Consider the following 20,568-nt stretch of genomic DNA (forward strand, 5'->3'; position numbering starts at 1 on the left):
AGAACTCGATCCCTCTATTAATAAAAGCTAAAACACTGTATCCCTTCTTAACAGCCCTGTCAACCTGGGTGGCAACTTTCAAGGATCTGTGTACATGGACACCGAGATCTCTCTGCTCATCTACACTACCAAGAATCTTACCATTGGTCCAGAACTTTGCCTTCCGGTTACTCCTACCAAAGTGCATCACCTCACACTTGTCTGCATTAAACTCCATTTGCCACCTCTCAGCCCAGCTCTGCAGCTTATCTATTTAGCAGAAGCATTTTGAGCTGACCTATTATGCAACCTCAAACAGGCAGCAGCATAGTGATAATGCCATCAAACTGTAATCTGGAGCCCCATGCTCACGTCTTGGGCATGTGTGTTTAAATCCCACTACAGCAGATGGTGAAATTTGAATTCAGTAAAACCTGGAAAATGGATTTTAGTCCAATAGTAATGTCATCAGTGTGTTGATCACTGGGAGAAGGAAATCTGCCATCCTTACTTGGTTTGGTCTTCATGTGACTCCAGACTCTCAAAATGTGGTTGACTCTTAACTGCAGTCTGGGAAATTGAGGATGGATAATAAATGCTTACATCCCATGTGTAAACAAAATGCTGTGGAATAGCACTGGTAAAGTCTTCCTTTTTTTTACTTTAAGTGGCTGTTATCATGTTACAAATCAATTTTTCACACAACTCAAGCATTGACAATGCAATGCATTTAAATAGAACCATCCAGTTAAAAAACAAACTGTTTAAATGTGAAAGTAATGGTGAGGCAAGGGTGTTTTGCATTCCATTTAGTGCTCCCTTCAAATTCTTTATGATGTCTGACAGCATCTGATTGTTCTTTTTAATTCACTTTCCTCTGTATGGACAAGAAACTGGTCCCCACTGGCTATGTCTAATGACAACTTTTTTGGCCGAGGTTGGAAATACCCTCCTTCTAGCATTCCAGTAAATGATCTATTTTTCCTGTAGTTATAAGAACAAAAGCAGCTGGCAGAAAGTAACTATTGTTTATTGTTAATTGTATCAGAATTCACATAGGCTGCATGGTGAAATAAAGTGATCATTGTCAACAAATACAAGATTGAATTATTCTCAAGTCTAAATATGGTTGTTGGCTGTTGCTCACACAGGTACCATTATCCAACTCCCAAATTATTTTACGTCCAGTTGCTTGTGGGGAATACAGAATTCATTGGAGAAGGACGGACCCGTCAAGCTGCAAGACATAATGCTGCTATGAAAGCCCTTCTAACTCTTCGTGATGAGCCTATTCCGGAGAAGACACCTCAGGTAAATATTTTTCAATCAGTTGGAACGAAGTCTTTTGGTCTTGATGTGTTGAAGGTTTACCAGAGTGTGCTTCTACCACAGAACCTTTTTTCTCAAGTTGCTACCCTTTTGTTATTAGCTGACTTCAACTAAACATGTTGGTTCTGAATGGGGTAATTTCACAAAGTGGGGATAGCTCTCAGTGTGTTGCTGAAGCAGTTATTTTTCTTGTGTATGTCAGGATAGTAAGTGGCATTAAGCTTTTTGCCAACTGAGCCAAGGTCTTCTTGATAGAGAGCAGAAAACCTGTCATTTTTTTTCTGTCTCCCAGGGAACTGAAATCCATTGTTGTATTTCAACTGTTGCCTTACTACATAAGCTGTGCAAATTCAGTGCAAAACTTGAGAGCATCTAAATTATATATCTCAGTTCTATACCAAGCATTGCCTTTGTCCATTACATAATTGAAGGAATGTAACCTAATGATATTTAAAACAAATGTAGAACTTGGTGGAGAAACTCAGCGGGCCTGGCAGCATCTGTGAAGTGAAAGCAGTGTTAATGTTTTGAATCTGGTGACCTGCCTTCAAAACTGATAATGACATTTGATGTCATTGAGATTTTTTGTTCAGAGAAAAATTTAAAAATGGACTATCTGAAAGGTAATCTTTTCTTTTTGTTCACCAATTTATATATATTATGTTTGTGCATGTATACCTTTATACATCAGTTTCTTTAAATTCTTTGAGCTAAGCACAAAAAATGGGTTGAGTTGTTATTGTGTATTTGTTTAAATATAATTATTTAAATATATGTTCATTCTAATATGTAAGGGGGATGGGGAGAGGATTCTGAAATAAATAGGGAGAGAGGGGGAGGTAGGTTCGACTGAACAAAATGTTGAATCCGTTTGGGTGATAATTAGGAATAGCAGGGAGAAGAACTCACTGATAGGTGTGGTCTATAGGCCACCAAATAATGGCATTGTGGTGGGGCGGGCAATAAACATCGAAATAACTAATGCATGTAAAAATGGTACAGCAATTATCACGGGAGATTTTAATCTACATATCGATTGGTCAAAGCAAGTCGGTCATGGCAGCCTTGAGGAGGAGGTTCATAGAATGCATCCATGATAATTTCCTTGAACAGTATGTAATGGAACCCACGAGGAGCAAGCTATCCTAGATCTAGCCCTGTGTAATGAGACAGGAATAATTAATGATCTCACAGTTAAAGATCCTCTCAGAAGGAGCGATCACAGTATGGTTGAATTTAAAATACAGATGGAGCATGAGAAGGTGCAAATCCTGTGCCTGTGTCCTGTGCTCAAACAAAGGAGACTATGAAGGAATGTGGAAGGAGTTAGCTAAGGTAGAATTGGAGCCAAAACTTTATGGTGGGTCAATTGAGGAACAGTGGAGGACTTTCAAAACAATTTTTCACAGTGCTCAGCAGAAGTATATTCCAGTGATAAGGAAGAACTGTAGGAAAAGAGAGAGCCAGCCATGGATATCTAAGGAAATAAAGGAAAGTATCAGATTGAAAAGAAACACACACAAAAAAGCAAAGAGTAGTGGGAAACTAGTAGACTGGGAAATCTTTAAAGGCCAACAGAAAACCACAAAAAAAGTATAGAGTAAGATAGATTATGAGAGTAAACTAGCTCAGAATATAAAAACAGGCAGCAAAAGTTTCCATAAATATGTAAATCATAAAAGAGTGGCAAATGTAAACATTGGTCCTTTAGAGGCTGAGAATGCCAATTTAATAACTGGGAATGAGGAAATAGCTGAGACATTAAACAGTTATTTCGTGTCGGTCTTCACAGTGGAAGGCACAAATAACTTGCTGGAAACTAATAGCAAGAAGGTTATAGCAGGTGAGGACCTAGAAACTGTCATCATCACGAAAGAGGCAGTGCTGGGCAAGCTAATGGGGTTAAAGGTAGACAAGTCTCCTGGCCCTGATGAACTGCATCCCAGGGTACTAAAAGAGGTGATGGGGGAAATAGCAAATGCGCTAGTAATTACATGCCGAAATTCACTGGACTCTGGGGTGGTTCCCGCAGATTGGAGAATAGCCAATGTGTTGCCACTGTTTAAAAAAGGAAGTAGACAAAAAGCAGGTAACTATAGGCCAGTTAGCTTAACCTCGGTAGTGGGGAAAATGCTTGAATCTATCATTAAGGAAGAAACAGCAAGACATCTGGATATAAATTGTTCCATTGGGCACACCCAGCATGGGTTCATGAAGGGTAGGTCATGTTTAACTAGTTCGGTGGAATTGTTTGAGGACATTACTTGCATGGTGGACAATGGGGAACCTGTGGATGTGGTGTATCTGGATTTCCAGAAGGCATTTGACAAGGTGCCACATCAAAGGCTGCTACGTCAGATAAAGTTGCACGGTATTACAGATAATGTATTGGCATGGATAGAGGATTGGTTGACCAGTCGAAAGCAAAGAGTGCGGGTAAATGGGTATTTTTCTGGTTGGCGGTCAGTGGCTACTGGTGTGCCTCAGGGATCAGTGTTGTTGTTTACAATTTGTACAGATTATTTGGAGTTGGGGACTAAGTGTGGTGTGTCAAAATTTGCAGATGACACTGAGGTGAGTGGTAGAGCAAAGTGTGCAGAAGACGCTGAAAGTCTGCAGAGGGATATAGAAAGACTAAGTGAGTGGGTAAAGGTCTGGCAGATGGAGTACAAGGTAGATAAGTGTGAGGTCATCCATTTTGGTAGGAATAACTGCAAAATGGACTATACGGTAAAAAAATTGCAGCACGATGCTATGCAGAGGGACTTGAGTGTCCTTGTGCATGAATCGCTGAAGGTGGGATTGCAGGTGCAGCAAGTGTTTATATTAGATTCCCTACAGTGTGGAAACAGGCCCTTTGGCCCAACAAGTCCACATTGCCCCTTGAAGCATCCCACCCAGTCCCATCCCCCTATAACCCACACACCCCTGAACACTACGGGCAATTTGGCATGGCCTGCATATCTTTCGACTGTGGGAGGAAGCCGGAGCACCCAGAGGAAACCCACGCAGACGCGGGGAGAATGTGCAAACTCCACGCAGACAGTCGCCCAAGGCTGGAATCGAATCCGGGTCCCTGGCACTGTGAGGCTGCAGTGCTAACTACAAAGCCACTGTGCTGCCCCTAAAAAGGCAAATAGAATTTTGTCAAACATGGCTAGAGGGATGGAGTTTAAAAACAGGGAGGCTACGCTGCAGCTGTATAGGGTCCTGGTGAGGCCACACCTGGAGTACTGTATGCAGTTTTGGTCTCCTTACTCCAGAAGAGATATACTAGCACAGGAGGGGGTGCAGAGGAGATTCACTCGCTTGATTCCAGAGTTGAGAGGGTTGGATTATGACGAGAGACTGGGTTGACTGGGATTATACTCGTTAGAATTCAGAAGAATGAGAGGAGATCTTATAGAAACATATAAGATTCTGAAGGGAATAGGTAAAGTGGAGGCAGGGAGGTTATTTCCGCCAGCAGGTGCAACTATGACTAGAGGGCATCGCCTCAAAATGAAGGGAAGCAGATGTAGGACTGAGATCGGGAGGAACCACTTCACCCAAACGGTTGTGAATCTGTTTGAAGCTACCTCACTGAATGTGTTTAAGGCAAGGCTAGATAAATTTTTGAACAGTAAAAGAATTAAGGGTTATGGTGAGTCGGCAGGTAAGTGGAGCTGAGTCTCAAAAAGATCAGCCATGATCTTATTAAATGGTGGGGCAGACTCGAGGGGCTGGAAGGCCTAGTCCTGCTCCTAATTTTTATGTTCTTATGTTCTTAAGAAATGCCATGACTCAATCACAGCTTTTTCACTTTTGTGGACAATGATGTAGATTTTGTCCCAAGCCTTCATGACATAAATAAATGGTTGTTTCAGACACAGACTTTAGTCCAGCATTGTAATTTTGCACTAATTCCTTTGTGTCATTCCTAGACTTGCATATTGTTAACCAACCTGATGCAGACCCCTTCTCGAATGCAAGCTCTAAGCCTGTATTACAACAATACAGCTCTGCATACATGTCAGTCTGCAGCGCAGGGTGGCAGAAGAATAGAACGTTTATGTACTGGCAACCAGGTTTTCAGAAATGGATTGGGATGCAGCTGATGTCCAAATTAAACTGCTCATGCAGAGGATTGAACTGTGGTCCTTAATGACAAGATTGTGAATGTAAATTCTAGAAAAATGAGGACTTCCACAGGAATGCCCAGAATTAATACACCTGATGCTGACCAGAAGGATTAATTAAAACTGTGAACAACATTTAAAAAAAATTAGATTATGTTAGAATTAAAGTCAGTTTAAATGTATAGTGTCTGAAAGTCAGTTGGTACAGACAGAAAGTTGATAAATGCTTTGATTATTTTGTTCGCCAAAGTACTGAAAAAACAAAAGAATTTGATTTCTCTGATGCTAACTTCTCAGAATGAATTATATCGTTATCGTCTCCATTCCTGTTGAGGCTTTCCAAGAAGAACTTTTGGACCAGCCGAAGACATGCAGCACTGAAAGCATATTACAGAATGGAAGCAGACACAAGACCTTTGTGACTAGGAGACAGCAAATGCAAGCCTTAAGGTTCAGAATGCTTGTTGATATACAGCAGAGCAATGTGTACAGTAAATGTGGATCCTCTTACAAAGAATATAAATGCTCTCCATATGCGGACATGTGCAAAGCTAATGGACATAAAGGGCTCTGGGCCAAACTTGCTGGAATTGCAGCAGCAGGAGTGTAGGGAAAAGCCAAATCACAAAAAGTATTCACCTAAAAGCACAAGGACATGGGAATGAAAGGCGAATATTGATCAAGAAGATGCCAGCAAAGAGCAGCAAGTAGAGGAAGAGGTCCGGGGAAGAAAAAAAAATTTAAAAAAATTTGGGAGGCGATGGCCTAGTAAGTATTATCGCCAGACTACTAATATGGAAATTTGGGTAATGTTCTAGGGGCCTGGGCTTGAAACCTTCCACAGCAGAGGGTGGAATTTGAATTCAATAATAATCTTGAATTAAGAATCTACTAATGACAATGAAACCATTGCTGATTTTTGAACCAGATGAGATTTTCCAACAATGTCTGTCAGGGAAGAAAATCTGCTGTCCTTACTTGGCCTGGCCTGCATGTGACCACAGACTCAAGCAATGTCATTGACTCACTTCTGCCCTCTGAAGTAGCCTTGCAAGCTACTCAGTTCAAAGGCAGCTACGAATGGCCAATAAATGCTGGCCAATCAGTGACACCCAAGTTGCATGAGTGAATAAAAAAGACAAAAAAAAATTAGGGGAACAGGAGTAACCACTTGGTCCTTCGAGCATATCACTCCATACCACGCCAGAAAATTAATCTGATTATTCCATATTCCCGTCTATTGTAGTAACCTTTCACTCTCTTGCTTCTTGCTTGTTAAGAATCTATCTACCTCTGTCTTAAAGTTATTCAAGCACTCGGCTTGCACAGGCTTTTAAGGAAGTTGGTTCCAAAGGTGCGCAATCATTTGAAAAATAATTCTCCTCAGCTCTGCTTTAAGTGGCTCGAGCCATTTTTTGAAACAATGACCCCTGATTTCTAGATTCTGTCACATGGGGAAACGACTTTTCGACATTCACCCTGTCAGAACCCCACATTTTCTGATGTATTTTAATCAACTTCCTTCTTAATCTTTTGAAGTCCAGTGGATACAAGCCTAGCCTGTCCACCCTTTTCTCATAGGACAACCTTTCCATTCCACAATTTAGTTTCATATAGCTTTGAACAAAGTATTGATAAATATTTCACCAACCTAATTCCAACATGCTATGACGAATTAGAGACACAAAAATTACAGATGCTAGAATCCCAGGAAGACAAACAGGAGGCTAGAAGAATACAGCAAGCCAGGCAGCATCTGAGTAAGGGTAATATGCGAAACCTTGACTTCTCCTTTCCTTCTGTTGCTGTGTTCTTCCAGCCTCCTGTTTGTCTACCATGTTATGACACATCTCTGGAACAGGTGCACTTCCTAGAATCCAGTCTACTGCATTCGCTGCTTACAATGTGGTCTCCTCTACATTGGGGAAATGAAACATAGACTTGGCGATTGCTTTGCAGAGCATCTACATTCTGCTCAGAAAAAAAGACCCTGAACTACCTGTTGCCTGCCACTTCAATGCACCGCCCTGCTCCCTGGCCAACATCTCTGTCTCTGGCTTGCTGCAGTGTTCCAGCGAAGCCTGACGCAAGCTGGAGGAACAATTTCTCATTTTCCGCTTGGAGACCCTACAGCCCTCCAGACTCAATGTTGAGTTGAATAATTTTAGGGCTAAATTCTCCCATGTCCCAATCCCCAATCCCACACACCAGGTCTTGTTACCACATAGCCTGCCATTGCACAACCCCTGTTGTTAACCCCACTAACAATCCTCATTAACAACTACTCACCCTCCCAGCCTGATCGTTAGCAATTCCTTTGTCTGTCAAATTGTCTTTCTCTCTCTTTGGGCTTTATCCTATCGTTTACTACCTACCCCACCCACCTCCCTATTTACTGCATATAAACTGATGTTTTCCCAGTCACGATCAGTTCTGAGGAAGTGTCACCGGACCCGAAACGACCGCTCTGTTTTTTCCTTCACAGATGCTGTCAGATCTGAGTTTTTTCAGCAACTTTGTTTTTGTTCCTTATCTACATTAAACTCCATTTGCCATTTCTCGGCCCAATTCGCCAGCTCAGTAAGATCCTGTTGCAATTGCTGGTAATCTTCTGTGCTATCCACGATACCACCTATTTTAGTGTCATCTGCAAACTTACTAATCATACCTTGCGCGTTCTCGTCCAAATCATTGATATAGATAACAGACACCAATGGGCCCAGTACCGGCCCCTGAGGCACACCATAAGTCACTGGCCTCCATCCACTATTACTCTCTGCTTCCTCCCACCAAGCCAGTTGTGTATCCAATTTTCCAGCTGTCCCCTGATTCAATGTGATCTAACCAGCCAGAGCAGCCTACTATGTGGAACCTTATCAAAGGCCTTACTGAAATCCATATAGACTATGTCTGCTGCCCTGCCCTCATCAACCTTCCTGGTCACTTCATCAAAAAGCTCTAACAAAGTTTTGAAGCATGATCTCCCGCACACAAGGCATGCTGATACTCCTGATCAAACTCTTGTCTTCTGAATGCATGCATACATTATCCCTCAGAATCTTCTCAAGTAACTTAACTACCACAGTTGTTAGGCTAATAAAATGTGAGGCTGGATGAACACAGCAGGCCCAGCAGCATCTCAGGAGCACAAAAGCTGACGTTTCGGGCCTGGACCCTTCATCAGAGAGGGGGATGGGATGAGGGTTCTGGAATAAATAGGGAGAGAGGGGGAGGCGGACCGAAGATGAAGAGAAAAGAAGATAGGTGGGGAGGTAGGGAGGGGATAGGTCAGTCCAGGGAAGACGGACAGGTCAAGGAGGTGGGATGAGGTTAGTAGGTAGGAGATGGAGGTGCGGGTTCCCAAGCCAAACCCTGCAGCCCAATGGTATCAATGTGTACTTCACCAGCTTCAAAATCTCCCCTTCCCCCACCGCATCCCAAAACCAGCCCAGTTCGTCCCCTCCCCCCACTGCACCACACAACCAGCCCAGCTCTTCCCCTCCACGCACTGCATCCCAAAACCTGTCCAACCTGTCTCTGCCTCCCTAACCTGTTCTTCCTCTCACCCATCCCTTCGTCCCACCCCAAGCTGCACCTCCATCTCCTACCTACTAACCTCATTCCACCTCCTTGACCTGTCCGTCTTCCCTGGACTGACCTATCCCCTCCCTGCCTCCCCACTTATACTCTCCTCTCCACCTATCTTCTTTTCTCTCCATCTTCGGTCCGCCTCCCCCTCTCTCCCTATTTATTCCAGAACCCTCACCCCATTCCCCTCTCTGATGAAGGGTCCAGGCCCGAAATGTCAGCTTTTGTTCTCCTGAGATGCTGCTTGGCCTCCTGTGTTCGTCCAGCCTCACATTTTATTATCTTGGATTCTCCAGCATCTGCAGTTCCCATTATCACAGTTGTTAGGCTTACTGGTCAATAATTTCCAGTATTTTCTTTGCAGCCCTTCTGGAATAAGGGCACAACATTCGCTACACTCCAGTCTTCTGGGACCTCACTTGTGGCTAACAATGATGAAAATATATCAGTCAGGACCTCCGCAATTTCTTCTCTACACTCTTGCAGGGTTCTTGGATATGTCTGATCAGGACCAGGAGATTTATCCACCTTCATACATTCTAATACTTCCAACACCACCTCTACTGTGATATGGACCGTCCCCAAGCTATTCCCACGAACGTCCCCAAGTTTCCAAGACTTCATGTCATTCTCCACAGTAAACACAGAGGAGAAATATTCATGAGGACCTTGTACATCTCGCAGTTCCACACATACATGCCCACTTTGCTCATTGAGGGGTCCCATTCTGTCTCCTCCAGTTATTCTTTTTCCTGTAATGTTCTTAAAGAATTTCTTTGGATTCATCCTAATCTTCTCATCCAAACTTATCTCATGCCCCCTTTTTGCCCTCCTGATTTGACTTCAGTAAACTCCTGTATCCCTTGTATACCTCTAAAGATTTCCTTGATCCCAGCTGTCTGTTCCTGAACCATGCCTCTTCCTTATTTTCTGTTAAAGCCCCAATATCTCTGTTATCCAGGGTTACCTATTCCTAACAATCTAACCCTTTACCCTTTCAGGAACATATGGACCTTGAACTTTAGCTGTCACACTTCTAAGGGCCTCCCACTTGCCAGAGGCCCCTTTGCCTGCAAACAAACTACTTGTTATCTATCATCCCATACCTCTTTGAAGCCATGACCGAATTGGTATCTGATAATGGCCAATGATAAATACGTGAATGATGGCCCATCATCTGTACACAGCATTACTCCAATAGCTTTGTTTAAATGAATGGTTAGGACAGTCAAATCATTGATCAACAACTAGGGGCTGTCCTCCAACCCACAATCTTCAGCATAGGACAAAATGCTCAAGGACATACTTGCATGCCTTGTCTCAATTTCTCATCAAATCGGCCTCCAAATGGAGACAGTAGGAACTGTAGATACTGGAGGATCTGAGATAACAAGTTATGGAGCTGGATGAACACAGCAGGCCAAGCAGCATCAGAGGAGCTGGAAGGCTGACGTTTCGGGCCTAAACCCTTCTTCGGAAAATGAAGAAGGATCTTGGCCCGAAATGTCAGCTTCCTGCTCCTCTGATGCTGCTTGGCCTGCCGTGCTCATCCAGCTCTATACCTTAAGAAGAACCAAAAGAACTGTGGATGCTGTAAGTTAGGAACAAAAACAAAGTTGCTGGAAAAGCTCAGCAAGTCTGGCAGCATCTGTGGAGGAGAAAACAGAGTTAACTCTATTTTCTCCTCCACAGATGCTGCCAGACCTGCTGAGCTTTTCCAGCAACTTTGTTTTTGTTCCACCTCTATACCTTGTTATCTCAGGCCTGCAGATGGTATTGTTCCAAATGTAGATAATTTGAAGAGGAATGTTCCAGATGTTCTTATTTCAATTAACTCTTTAGTGTAAATAGTGCTAAAGTTGTCAAATTGCTTGTATTCTGGAAGAGTGCTTATTGATATAAATTATTGTTATTCTATATGGGGTTGTTATATATGGAAAGCATTGATAGCAATGTATTTGTTAGTATGTCAAATGCAATGTTTTATAACATGTTGCTAATATGTATGACATCACAGGAAGTAATACTGTATCACTTGATTCAGATCCCTTGCACAGTCAGTTAGCATTTCTGTGAGAGCAACAAAAAGCCTTCTTTGAGGTTCTGTCCTGTCCTTCATCTTAACTCTAATTAGCTTAGCTAGGAAGGGATAATACAATAGCATATTCTAGGTGCTCTGAAACTGACACATGCATGAAAGTGACGCTGGTCTGAGTACCATTTTAACCTATGCAGCTCATGAAAATACAAATAAGCATTTCTTGGTGTTTGTTTTGAAGATGTTTTGACCGCAGCAGTGTGTGCCTCTGTACATCACACATGCTGCTGACCAAGAGAAAAGGCATGGAATGAAACATATCAGGCCGAAGATCCCTTAAGTAGAACAAAGTGAAATATGGAGGATGCTGAAGCAAAGCAATTAAATTGATTGTAATGAAAAATGGAGTAACGTAACTACGGAAAACTTTGAGGCAATGGAATATTTGTTTAGTCTAGTATATGAAAGGTAGAGCGAAGATCGCTGCTGAGGAGAGCAATGTGAAATTGAGCAGGAAGGACAGGAACTACTCAGCAGATAAGACCAAGAGTGAGAAAAGGCAGCTCATCAATGAAATGCAGTAACATCATGGAGTGGTGCTATTGATAAGACTTCTGGTTGCAGCCTGGACTAAAGATGGAATGCTGGAGATTGTAGAGATAGAACAAGAGCTATTTGCAACAATTGGTCATGGACCTTGGAAGGAAAGAAAGGATAAAAATATGTGACTGTGGCGTGGGTGTGATTTCAGTGAGAATGAACATAGGTATATATTCTGTAAAACACTGTGCTGCTTTCAAGGTGCTCACTCACTGTGAATCTATCTGGACATTCACAGCTTGCATTGTTTTGCCTTGTCTTTTTGCATTTTGCTCCCTCTGTCAGAAATACTAGCCTTATATTACTTCTTTCTTGCCTCACTCTATAACTGAGATACAAAAGAAGGAAGTTTGGCATGGTTGTCACCGGACCTCAGTCAAATCAAGAGGATAGTCTTCAGTTGGGGGTACTGATTCAGTAAATCAAAGATACCAGTCCAAGGCATTTGACTCAGTCAGTCAGCTCCTTAGGACTGTCAGCGTCAAGATGCTTGCCGCATAACGTGAGAGAAAGGAGCAAGTACTTAGGGAGATGAAAGTGGTGGCTCGGCTGTTGCTTTTGATGCAGTAGGGGTGGTGAGTGAGTAAGTAGCGCAGAGGGCATGAAGGGTTAGTGTTGTTTGGGATTCAGATGGATGACAGCAAGTTCGGGAAGATGTTGCAGATATTGAAGAGAGTCGTGGAACTTACAGTGCTGGTCATTTTTCAGGTGGCTGAGACTCACGTGGCAACCTCACACCAAGCTGGTATGGCCTGGTGTTGTGGCCTCCTCTGCCAGTCTTGGGGGAAGAGGATGTGGCATCTGTGTGCCATTCTGTCCAGCAGGAGCTCCAGGACTCTGCCTGCAAAGTGGGATGCTGCTCGCTCTCTAACTGCCCTCCCCGGGGCAAATGGCAGGGACCGTGCGAGGCAGCTGCAGACTGCCAGTTCGTGTTCAAGTGCACAGCAAACTTTCAAAAATGCAAAGGCATGAGGAATGCCACTGAATTCAGAAGGTTCTGCTGAGCGGTGAGTTCTGTTCTGATATGGAAGATGGAGCCGGAGTCAGATTCACTGTTGCCATAGGGTCAGGGTAGGTAGCTAATGATGCAAGCTTGTTAAGATGGAGTGTGAAAAAGATGCAACTTAGCCCAAAAATGTAAAGTTCAGCCCATTATGTCTGTGGCATTTTAAATGGTTCACATTTAACGAAATATTTCATGATCTTTTTGCAGTGAGTGATTTTCTGTCGAGCTATTTACAAAACTTGTTTATGATACACGATACAAATGTGGGATGGATTACCGTGGCTCTACAGGCTGCAAACAGATCGCGTGAAACTGCTTTGGTTGGGCTTTAGAGAATGAGTTAACAGATTTTTTTCATGTCTTGAGGAGTTCCTGTTTGTTCAGTCGGGTAAATGTTAGGAATATCAGTGTTTTAAATGTAAATGTTTACATAGTGAACATGTAAAGATTGTGCAGATGTTTTTCCAAAGTTTAAATTTGTATTAGACATTGATGCCAAACATAATTTAAAAAACTAAAAAATCTGGATTTCAACACATCAGAAATAAATTTTGCAAGCACCTTTTTTAGGCAACTATAAATGGGCACTCAAGTAAATGGAAGGATTTCTGTTCAGTCTCTGACTGAAAACAATGATTAAATATGCTGCTGCTTACAAAGATCTGTAGCTATTTCTAACTGCAGGATAGCTGCCATTTTGAGGCTTTTGTGCATCTCCAGCTTTCTGTGATGTTTGTTTTGAGGAGAGATGACCTGTTTCCCAGGGCAACTCCATTAATTTCAATAGGGGTCAGCACTTCAGACTAATTTAGGAGCTAAGTCTATCTAGCCCTAGAACACAAATCATTATTGGTTTGATGTTGCGGTGTGCTCAGCTGGTAGAAAGCTTCTAAGAAGTCGATGGGTCTGATGTTTCAGCTTTCATTTAAATGCAGAGACGCACCCTACAATAAACAATTCCTTCCCACAACCTACATTATAGAAGAGGTGAGAAGACAGTTGGACCTTAAAATAGTTTCACTACGAAGAGTAGTTAGGGTCAATTGTGAAGTCTGAAAAAACATTAAACTCATCCACAAGTTGCCTCTAAACTGCTACTTTAGCTGGGGAGGCAGCTGGTCAATTTGCTGCTAGGAGCCAGTCATACTATCAACGGATAGTACAGCACAAGATCCCGAGATCTGTTGAGTTTATTCTCCTTAGTATTCCTTCTTTATTCTTTCCTATATTCCCCTAATTTTTATGCTTTAATTATTTGCCTAATTCTCTTATTTGAAGCCTCCTGTTGAATTTGTATATTACCCTATCAGGCAGTACATTCCAAAATATTAGCCACTCATTTTGTAAAGAAGTTTTCCACCTGCCATCTCTGTTTCTCTTCCCAAATGCCTTAACATTTAATCCCCGAGTTATCAACCCTTTATTCATTTGATAGATTACTTTTTCAATCTCAATACTTAATGATTTTTAAACACTTTCAAAAATTCTCCTCTTAGATTTCTGTGCTTGATGACTAATAACGCAAGCTTCTTCAGTCTAACCACATAGTTGTCATCTTCGTCTCTGGAACCATTCCATGAACCTTTCAAAAACACTCCAGTCTTTCCAAATATGCATGTTCAGAATTAGACACAATATTCCAGCTGGGCTTATACTATTGTTTTGTACAATTTTAATGTAATTTCCGGACTTCTCTTTGGCCCTAATTTTCATTCATTGGTTGGGTTTTCAGATTTGGAAGAAGTCCCTTCAGTGCAAACTTGACTTTTTATATTGGCTGTATGCGCTTCTGAATTTTGATCCAGAGATATGGGCTAGATAGGAGTTCGGTGTGGAGGGGAAGGGCTATTCTCCAGCATTGTGTTTCTTTAGAAATAAACATAAAACATTCCTCCTGCGCTCACCCCATCACTGAGGACATAGAAGATAGACGAGTGCAGCATAGGAACAGAACCCTTGGCCCGCCATGTCTGCGCTAACCATGATGCTATTCTAAACTAATCCCAACTGTCTGCACATGGCCTGCATCCCTCAGTACACTGCTTGTTCATGTATCTGTCTAAATGGCTCATAAACATTGCTATCATATCTGCTTCTATGACCTCCCCTGGTAGTGTGTTCCAGGCCCCCCTAGTACCCCTTTCTTGCACATCTCCTTTAAATGTTTACCATCTCACTTTAAACCTATACCCGCTAGTATTTGAGATTTCCAGTCTGGGAAAGAAACTCTGACTATCTACCCTATCCATGCCTCTCCATAATTTTATATACTTCTATCAGGTCTCACTGCAGCATCTGATGCTCTAGTGAATACAAAGTTTGCTCAACCACCCCTTATAACTAATGTGCTCCCATCCAGGCGACATCATGGTAAACCACTTCTCCACCCTCTCTAAAGCCTCCATATCCTTCTTACAGTTTTGTGACCAGAACTGCGCATAGTCCACCAAATGTAGCCTGACCAAAGTCTTATACATTTGCAACATGACCTGCCAAATTTTATATTCAGTGCCCCTACCGATGAAGGTAAGCATTTTGTGTGCGGCCTTACCATACTTTCCACTTGCATTTACCTCTGAAAATGTATCACTTCACACTTGTCCGGATTGCACTCCATCTGCTGTTCCTCCACCTAATTTTCCAACTGATCTATATCCTGCTGTATCCCTTGATATCGTACCTCATTATTCTCAATTCCATCAATTTTCATACTATTTTCCAATGTGCTAATCAAACCAACATTTTCATGCAAATCTTTTATATATATATATATTACAAACAACAGTGGTCCCAGCACTGATACTTTTGGAACTGGTCACAAATCTCCAGTCAGAAAAAAACACCCTGTTACAACTACAGTATGTCTTCTATGGCCAAGCCAATTTTGTATTCGACATGCCAACTCAGCATGGATTCCATGTGTTTTGATTTTTCTGGACCAGCCTACCATGATGGACCTTGTCAAATGCTTTAGTAAAGTCTATGTTGATAACATCCACTACCTGATCCTTGTCAATCATCTTTGCCACTTCCTCAAAAACTCAAATCAAGTTTGTCAGACAAGATCTCCCCTGAATAAAGCCACACTGACTATCCCAAATAAGTCTATTCTTCTACAAATGAAGTAAATCCTGTCCTTAAGAATTTTCTCCAGTAGTTTTCCTATGTGTGATATAAGGCCAACTGACCTTTAATTTCCTGGATTATCCCTCTTGCCCTTCTTGAACAAAGGAACAACAGGGGCTATTCTCTCGTGTTCTGGGACATCATCTGCTGCTGAAGAGGACACAGAAATCTCTGTTATGTCCTCAGTAATCTCCTCCCTTGCCTTCTTCCGTATCCTGGGATAGATCCCATCAGACCCTGCAGACATATCTACCTTAATGTTATTCAATACATCCAACCTTCTTAATTTTGTATACAAAATTAGTCAAGTTAAAGGAAATGGAGGAAGTTTATAACCATTGGTGTAGAGATTTTTGCTGTTCCTAATGTGCAGGGTTCAATTTCCAAACTTTGCAGATAATATGACACTCCAAAGCATTATGAACCAAGGATGATAGAACTGCAACAGAAACTGAAACAATTTGGCAGAATGGCAAACAAGTGCAGATGAAAATTCATTCAGAGATATGTGAAGTGATTTGTTTTAAGTGGTGGATAAGAGAGACAATTTTTTCTGTAAAAAGTGCACAGTTCTAAAGAGTCAAACAGAGGAGAGAGCTGGGTGTTGATATTACAGCGTATCACAACTATTATAAATCTTGAAGACTGTTCTTTACAGGCCATATTTTTAAAAATGGACTGATTCAAGACTCAAATGAAGTGAATATCTCTGATGGATTTGACCTCATCGCTCTGTCTCCCAGGAAGACAAAAGAATACTCCCAGGCATGAAAAACACATTAGGAATTTAGTGGATTTTTCACAAGTGTAAATAGAAATTATTGACTTTGATGGTTTTCCCCCAGGAGAAAAGACGTTAATTGATTAAAAAAATTGTAAGAAGAAGAATTCAGAAAATAATAAAAATTATGATGATACCTTATTTGGAGGATGACTTGGCATTTTGTCCAGGCCATTTGAAATAGTGGGTGTCTTTGCTTTCTGTTAAATATAGGTAACAATGGCAAACTGTGCTCATGAGTCGGATTTTTGACACAGCCTGTTTCTGTCAGGGAAAGAAATGAGTTCAGCAAAAAAATTAATTGGTCTGCTGTAATCATATGGGCAGCTAAAATGCCTTACCGCAGCCCTTTGAAAAGGAAACAAAGACCTTCTGTCACCCTTACCTTGTTCATCTTCGGCTTTACTTGTGAAGTCAGACTCTGGTAGACCAAATGAAGGCACCATTGCTATCACTGAAAACTCTCTGCAATTTAAAACTTTTGCTTCAGACAGCATAACAACTAAACTGCGAAACAACAACAGGCCTACATTGCGATAGCAACTGATTTTGATTCCCCTTTATTTTATAAATATTGTTTTTATCTTCACCTATATTTAGCCTGTGTGCACACGATGGTGTGAATACAGAGTGAGATGTAGTTTGTTTCAGTAACCTGTACGGTAAGGTTTGAAAAATGCGTTAACCGTTTTATTTTTTAAATATAAAAGAATTGATATCGGGTTACTTAAAATGGACTAATTCTCTCCAAAGAAATATACACACCAACATATAAAGACGTTGATCATGAGCAACTTTAGAGATACCTTATGACTGTCAATAATGCTATACATGTGTATCAGTTGTTGGGCATGGCAGGATTGGTGGAGAGTGTAGCTAATGAAACATACATGACCAAGGCTTTATTAATAGGTCATAGAGAAGAGAGATTGTATGAATTTGGTATGATTTGGCTTCAACTCGAGTTTTGCATCCAGTTCTGGGTACCACGGTTTAAGAAAAATGTGGAGGCAGTCAAGGGATGAATGATTCTAGGGATGAGGAACTTCAATTATATGGAGTAACTGGGACTTTTCACCCTTGGAGAAGAGAAGATTATTTGGCGATTTGACAGAAGTATTCACGGTCATCAGGGTTTTGGACTAGAGGAGACATGAAAAAAAAATTTCCACTGGAGGAAGGGTCAAAACCAAAAGGACACAGATTTAATGGGTGAATAAAGAAGTAGATGACACATGAGAACTTTCATGCAGCAACTGGGTTAAAATCCAGAATGTACTACCTGACAGTATGGCGGATGAAGTTTCAGTCAAGGCATTCAAGAGGGAATTGGATTATTATTTGAAAAGGAAGAATGTGAAGGTGAATTGTTCATTCGGAGAGTCAGCCTGTGAATGTGCAAGTGGTTAGATTATTTCTTGCTGGAGATGGCCATCACCTGAAAATTGTGCAGTGCAAAAGTTGCTGGCCACTAATTAACCCCAGCTTGCATGTTGCTCAGTTCCTTGCACATGCAGACATACACTGCTTCATTGTCTGGGGAGTTGTGAATGTGTGTGAACACTGTGCAAATATCAGTGGACGTTCCATTTCTCACCTTACAATGCAGCATTGGTAATTGTTGAAGCAATTGAAGGTGGATTTTCCTAGGACAATCCCTTCATCTCATATAATAATGTTCTGTGGCTAGGGTGATTGGCTCTAGAAAATACAGCCATCTTCCTTTTTGCACAGTATATCATCAGTCAATAAGTGTGTCTCTTTCTTCTGACTTATATTTCCAATGAAATACCACTTGATGTCAAGAGCAGTTAATTTTACTTCATCTCTGGAATTCAGCTATTTAATCCTTGATTGGTTCGATGCTGGAATGAAGCTTGGAGCTGAGTAGACCCAGCTAAACTTAAATTGAGCATGTTATTAGGTAGGTGCCGGTATCATAGTTGTACTGGATCATTTTGGCTTGAGGAACAGCTGATTCTAGAGTAGAGGTCTTAAGTGTTACAGTCAAGTTGTGGTGCAAGCCTTGTTCTTTGTGTATAAAGTGTGATCGGCAGAATCATGATCTCATTTGGAACAAATCTAATTGGCACCAATAAGGTTTTGGAGTAGATCTGTAGCTCGGGTTGTGGGTGTTGAGGTTGGTTGGCTCGCCGAGCTGGTTTGTTGTTTTGCAGATGTTTCATTATCGTGCTTGGTAACATCCTCAGTGCAGCCTCCGATGAAGCGTGGGTGTGTTTTCCCATCTGGTTTTTAAACTCTGGGGTCCGTTGAGATGGATTGCCTCACTTTCTGGTTTTCCTTTATATTGGAATGTCTCTGGGTTCGAGTTCAATGTGTTATTTAATAGCATGCTTCCAGGAATTCTCTTGCTTGTCTCTGCCTAGCCTGCCCCAGGATCTTGGTGTTGTCCCAGTCAAAGTCATGGTTCTCCTTATCCATGTCGATTGAGATGTGTGAGTATTGGTCATGTCTTTTTGTAGCTAGTTGGTGTTGTTAGTTTCCTATCTGTCGGATGTAATGTTTCTTGCAGTCTCTGCAGGGGATCTTGTAGATGACATTGGCCCTGTCCATGGCAGGGAGTGGGTCTTTAGTTCAGGTGAGCAGTCGTTGTAGGGTTGACATGGGCTTGTGTGGCACTCTGATGCCCAGTGGTCGTAGGAGTCTTGTGATGAGTTCTGACATGTCTCTGATGTAGGGTAGTGTGATGAGTGTGTTGGGGCATGTAGAATCGTTCAGATGCTGTTCTTGTAGGCATCTTCTGACCCAGTTCTTTGGATATCCATTATCCTTGAACACTTGGGTGAGGTATTCTTCTTCCTCTTTGTGTAGTTCCGTGTTGCTGCAGTGTGTTGTTGCCCTTTTAAATAGTGTTCGGATGCAGCTTCGTTTGTGTGTGCTGGGGTGGTTAGTATTGAAGTTCAGTACCTGGTCTGTGTGCGCGGCTTTTGTGTTTACTTTCATTTGCAGTTCCCCATTTGTCTTGGGCTCTACCATGACGTCCAAGAATGGGAACTGTTTGTTCTTCTCCTCCTCTCTGGTGAATCTTATTCCGGTGAGGGTGTTGTTTATAAGTTTGTGTGTCTCTTCTAACTTGGTCTGTTTAATGATGACAAAGGTGTCTACGTAGCATATCCATAGTTTAGGCTGGATTTGCAGAAGGGCAGTCCTTTCCAGTCTTTGCATCGCTCCTTCTGCTATGAGTCCGGAGATGGGTGATCCCATGGGTGTCCGGTTGATTTGCTCGTATGTTTGGCTGTTGAAGGTGAAGTGAGTGGTCAGGCACATATCCAATAGTTTGAGTATGTTGTCCTTTGAGATGGTTTCGCTGGGGTTGTGCTCTTGTTCACGTAGTGTTGTCATTGTTTCCCTTGCTAGTGGTATGTCTATTGGTGTGAATAGGGCAATGACATCAAACGATATCATTGTCTCTTCATCCTCTATCTTAATGTCTTCGATGGAGTTGAGGAATTCTTGGGCTGAGTGGATAGAGTTTGGTGACTTGTTGACGAGATGCCTGAGTCTTCTTTGTAGTTCTTTGGCTAACCTGTGCGATGGAGTGCCTGGTAGGGAGGCTATGGGTCTGAGGGGGACTTCCGGCTTGTGCACTTTAGGGAGACGTAGATTTGGGGCTTGTTGGTTTCTTCAGGTTTCATTTTTATAAAGTCTGTTTTGTTGATCTGTCCTGTTTGTTTAAGTTTTTGTAGCGTGTCGAGGATTTTGTTGCCTAGTTGTGATGTTGGGTCAGTCTGTATTGGCCGGTATGTGTTCTCGTCAATGAGCAGTGCTTGTGCCTTGGAGTTGTAGCCCCTTTTATTCATTATCACTGTCTTGCACCTTTTATCTGCAGGTAGTATTGTGATGTTCTTGTCCTGCTTTAATCCGTCCGGGGTTTGTCATTCCCGTGTGTTGGGGTTTTTGAGTTCACTCCATCTGGCTAGTGTCGGGAGAGTTGTCTGTCTTGTAGTTTGTTGTGTTTCTTGTTTGATATTGTTGGCCTTGA

The 20,568-nt window shown here is 42.0% G+C and overlaps 1 protein-coding gene across 10 annotated transcripts in view; it reads left to right on the plus strand.

Moving 5' to 3' along the window:
* Positions 1-20,568, plus strand: part of stau2 (staufen double-stranded RNA binding protein 2) — a 320,197-nt gene that overhangs the window by 113,888 nt on the left and 185,741 nt on the right. For all 10 annotated transcript variants that reach the window (XR_007247362.2, XR_007247363.2, XM_059645862.1 and 7 more), the window contains one exon: positions 1,131-1,290. Coding sequence is in view for 8 of the 10 variants with exons in the window: in XM_059645862.1 (XP_059501845.1) it covers positions 1,131-1,290 (160 nt within the window). In the remaining 2 variants the exon portion in view is untranslated. The remainder of the gene's footprint in view (positions 1-1,130; positions 1,291-20,568) is intronic.

Source organism: Stegostoma tigrinum, chromosome 5, assembly GCF_030684315.1.
Source record: "Stegostoma tigrinum isolate sSteTig4 chromosome 5, sSteTig4.hap1, whole genome shotgun sequence".
NCBI lineage: Eukaryota > Metazoa > Chordata > Chondrichthyes > Orectolobiformes > Stegostomatidae > Stegostoma > Stegostoma tigrinum.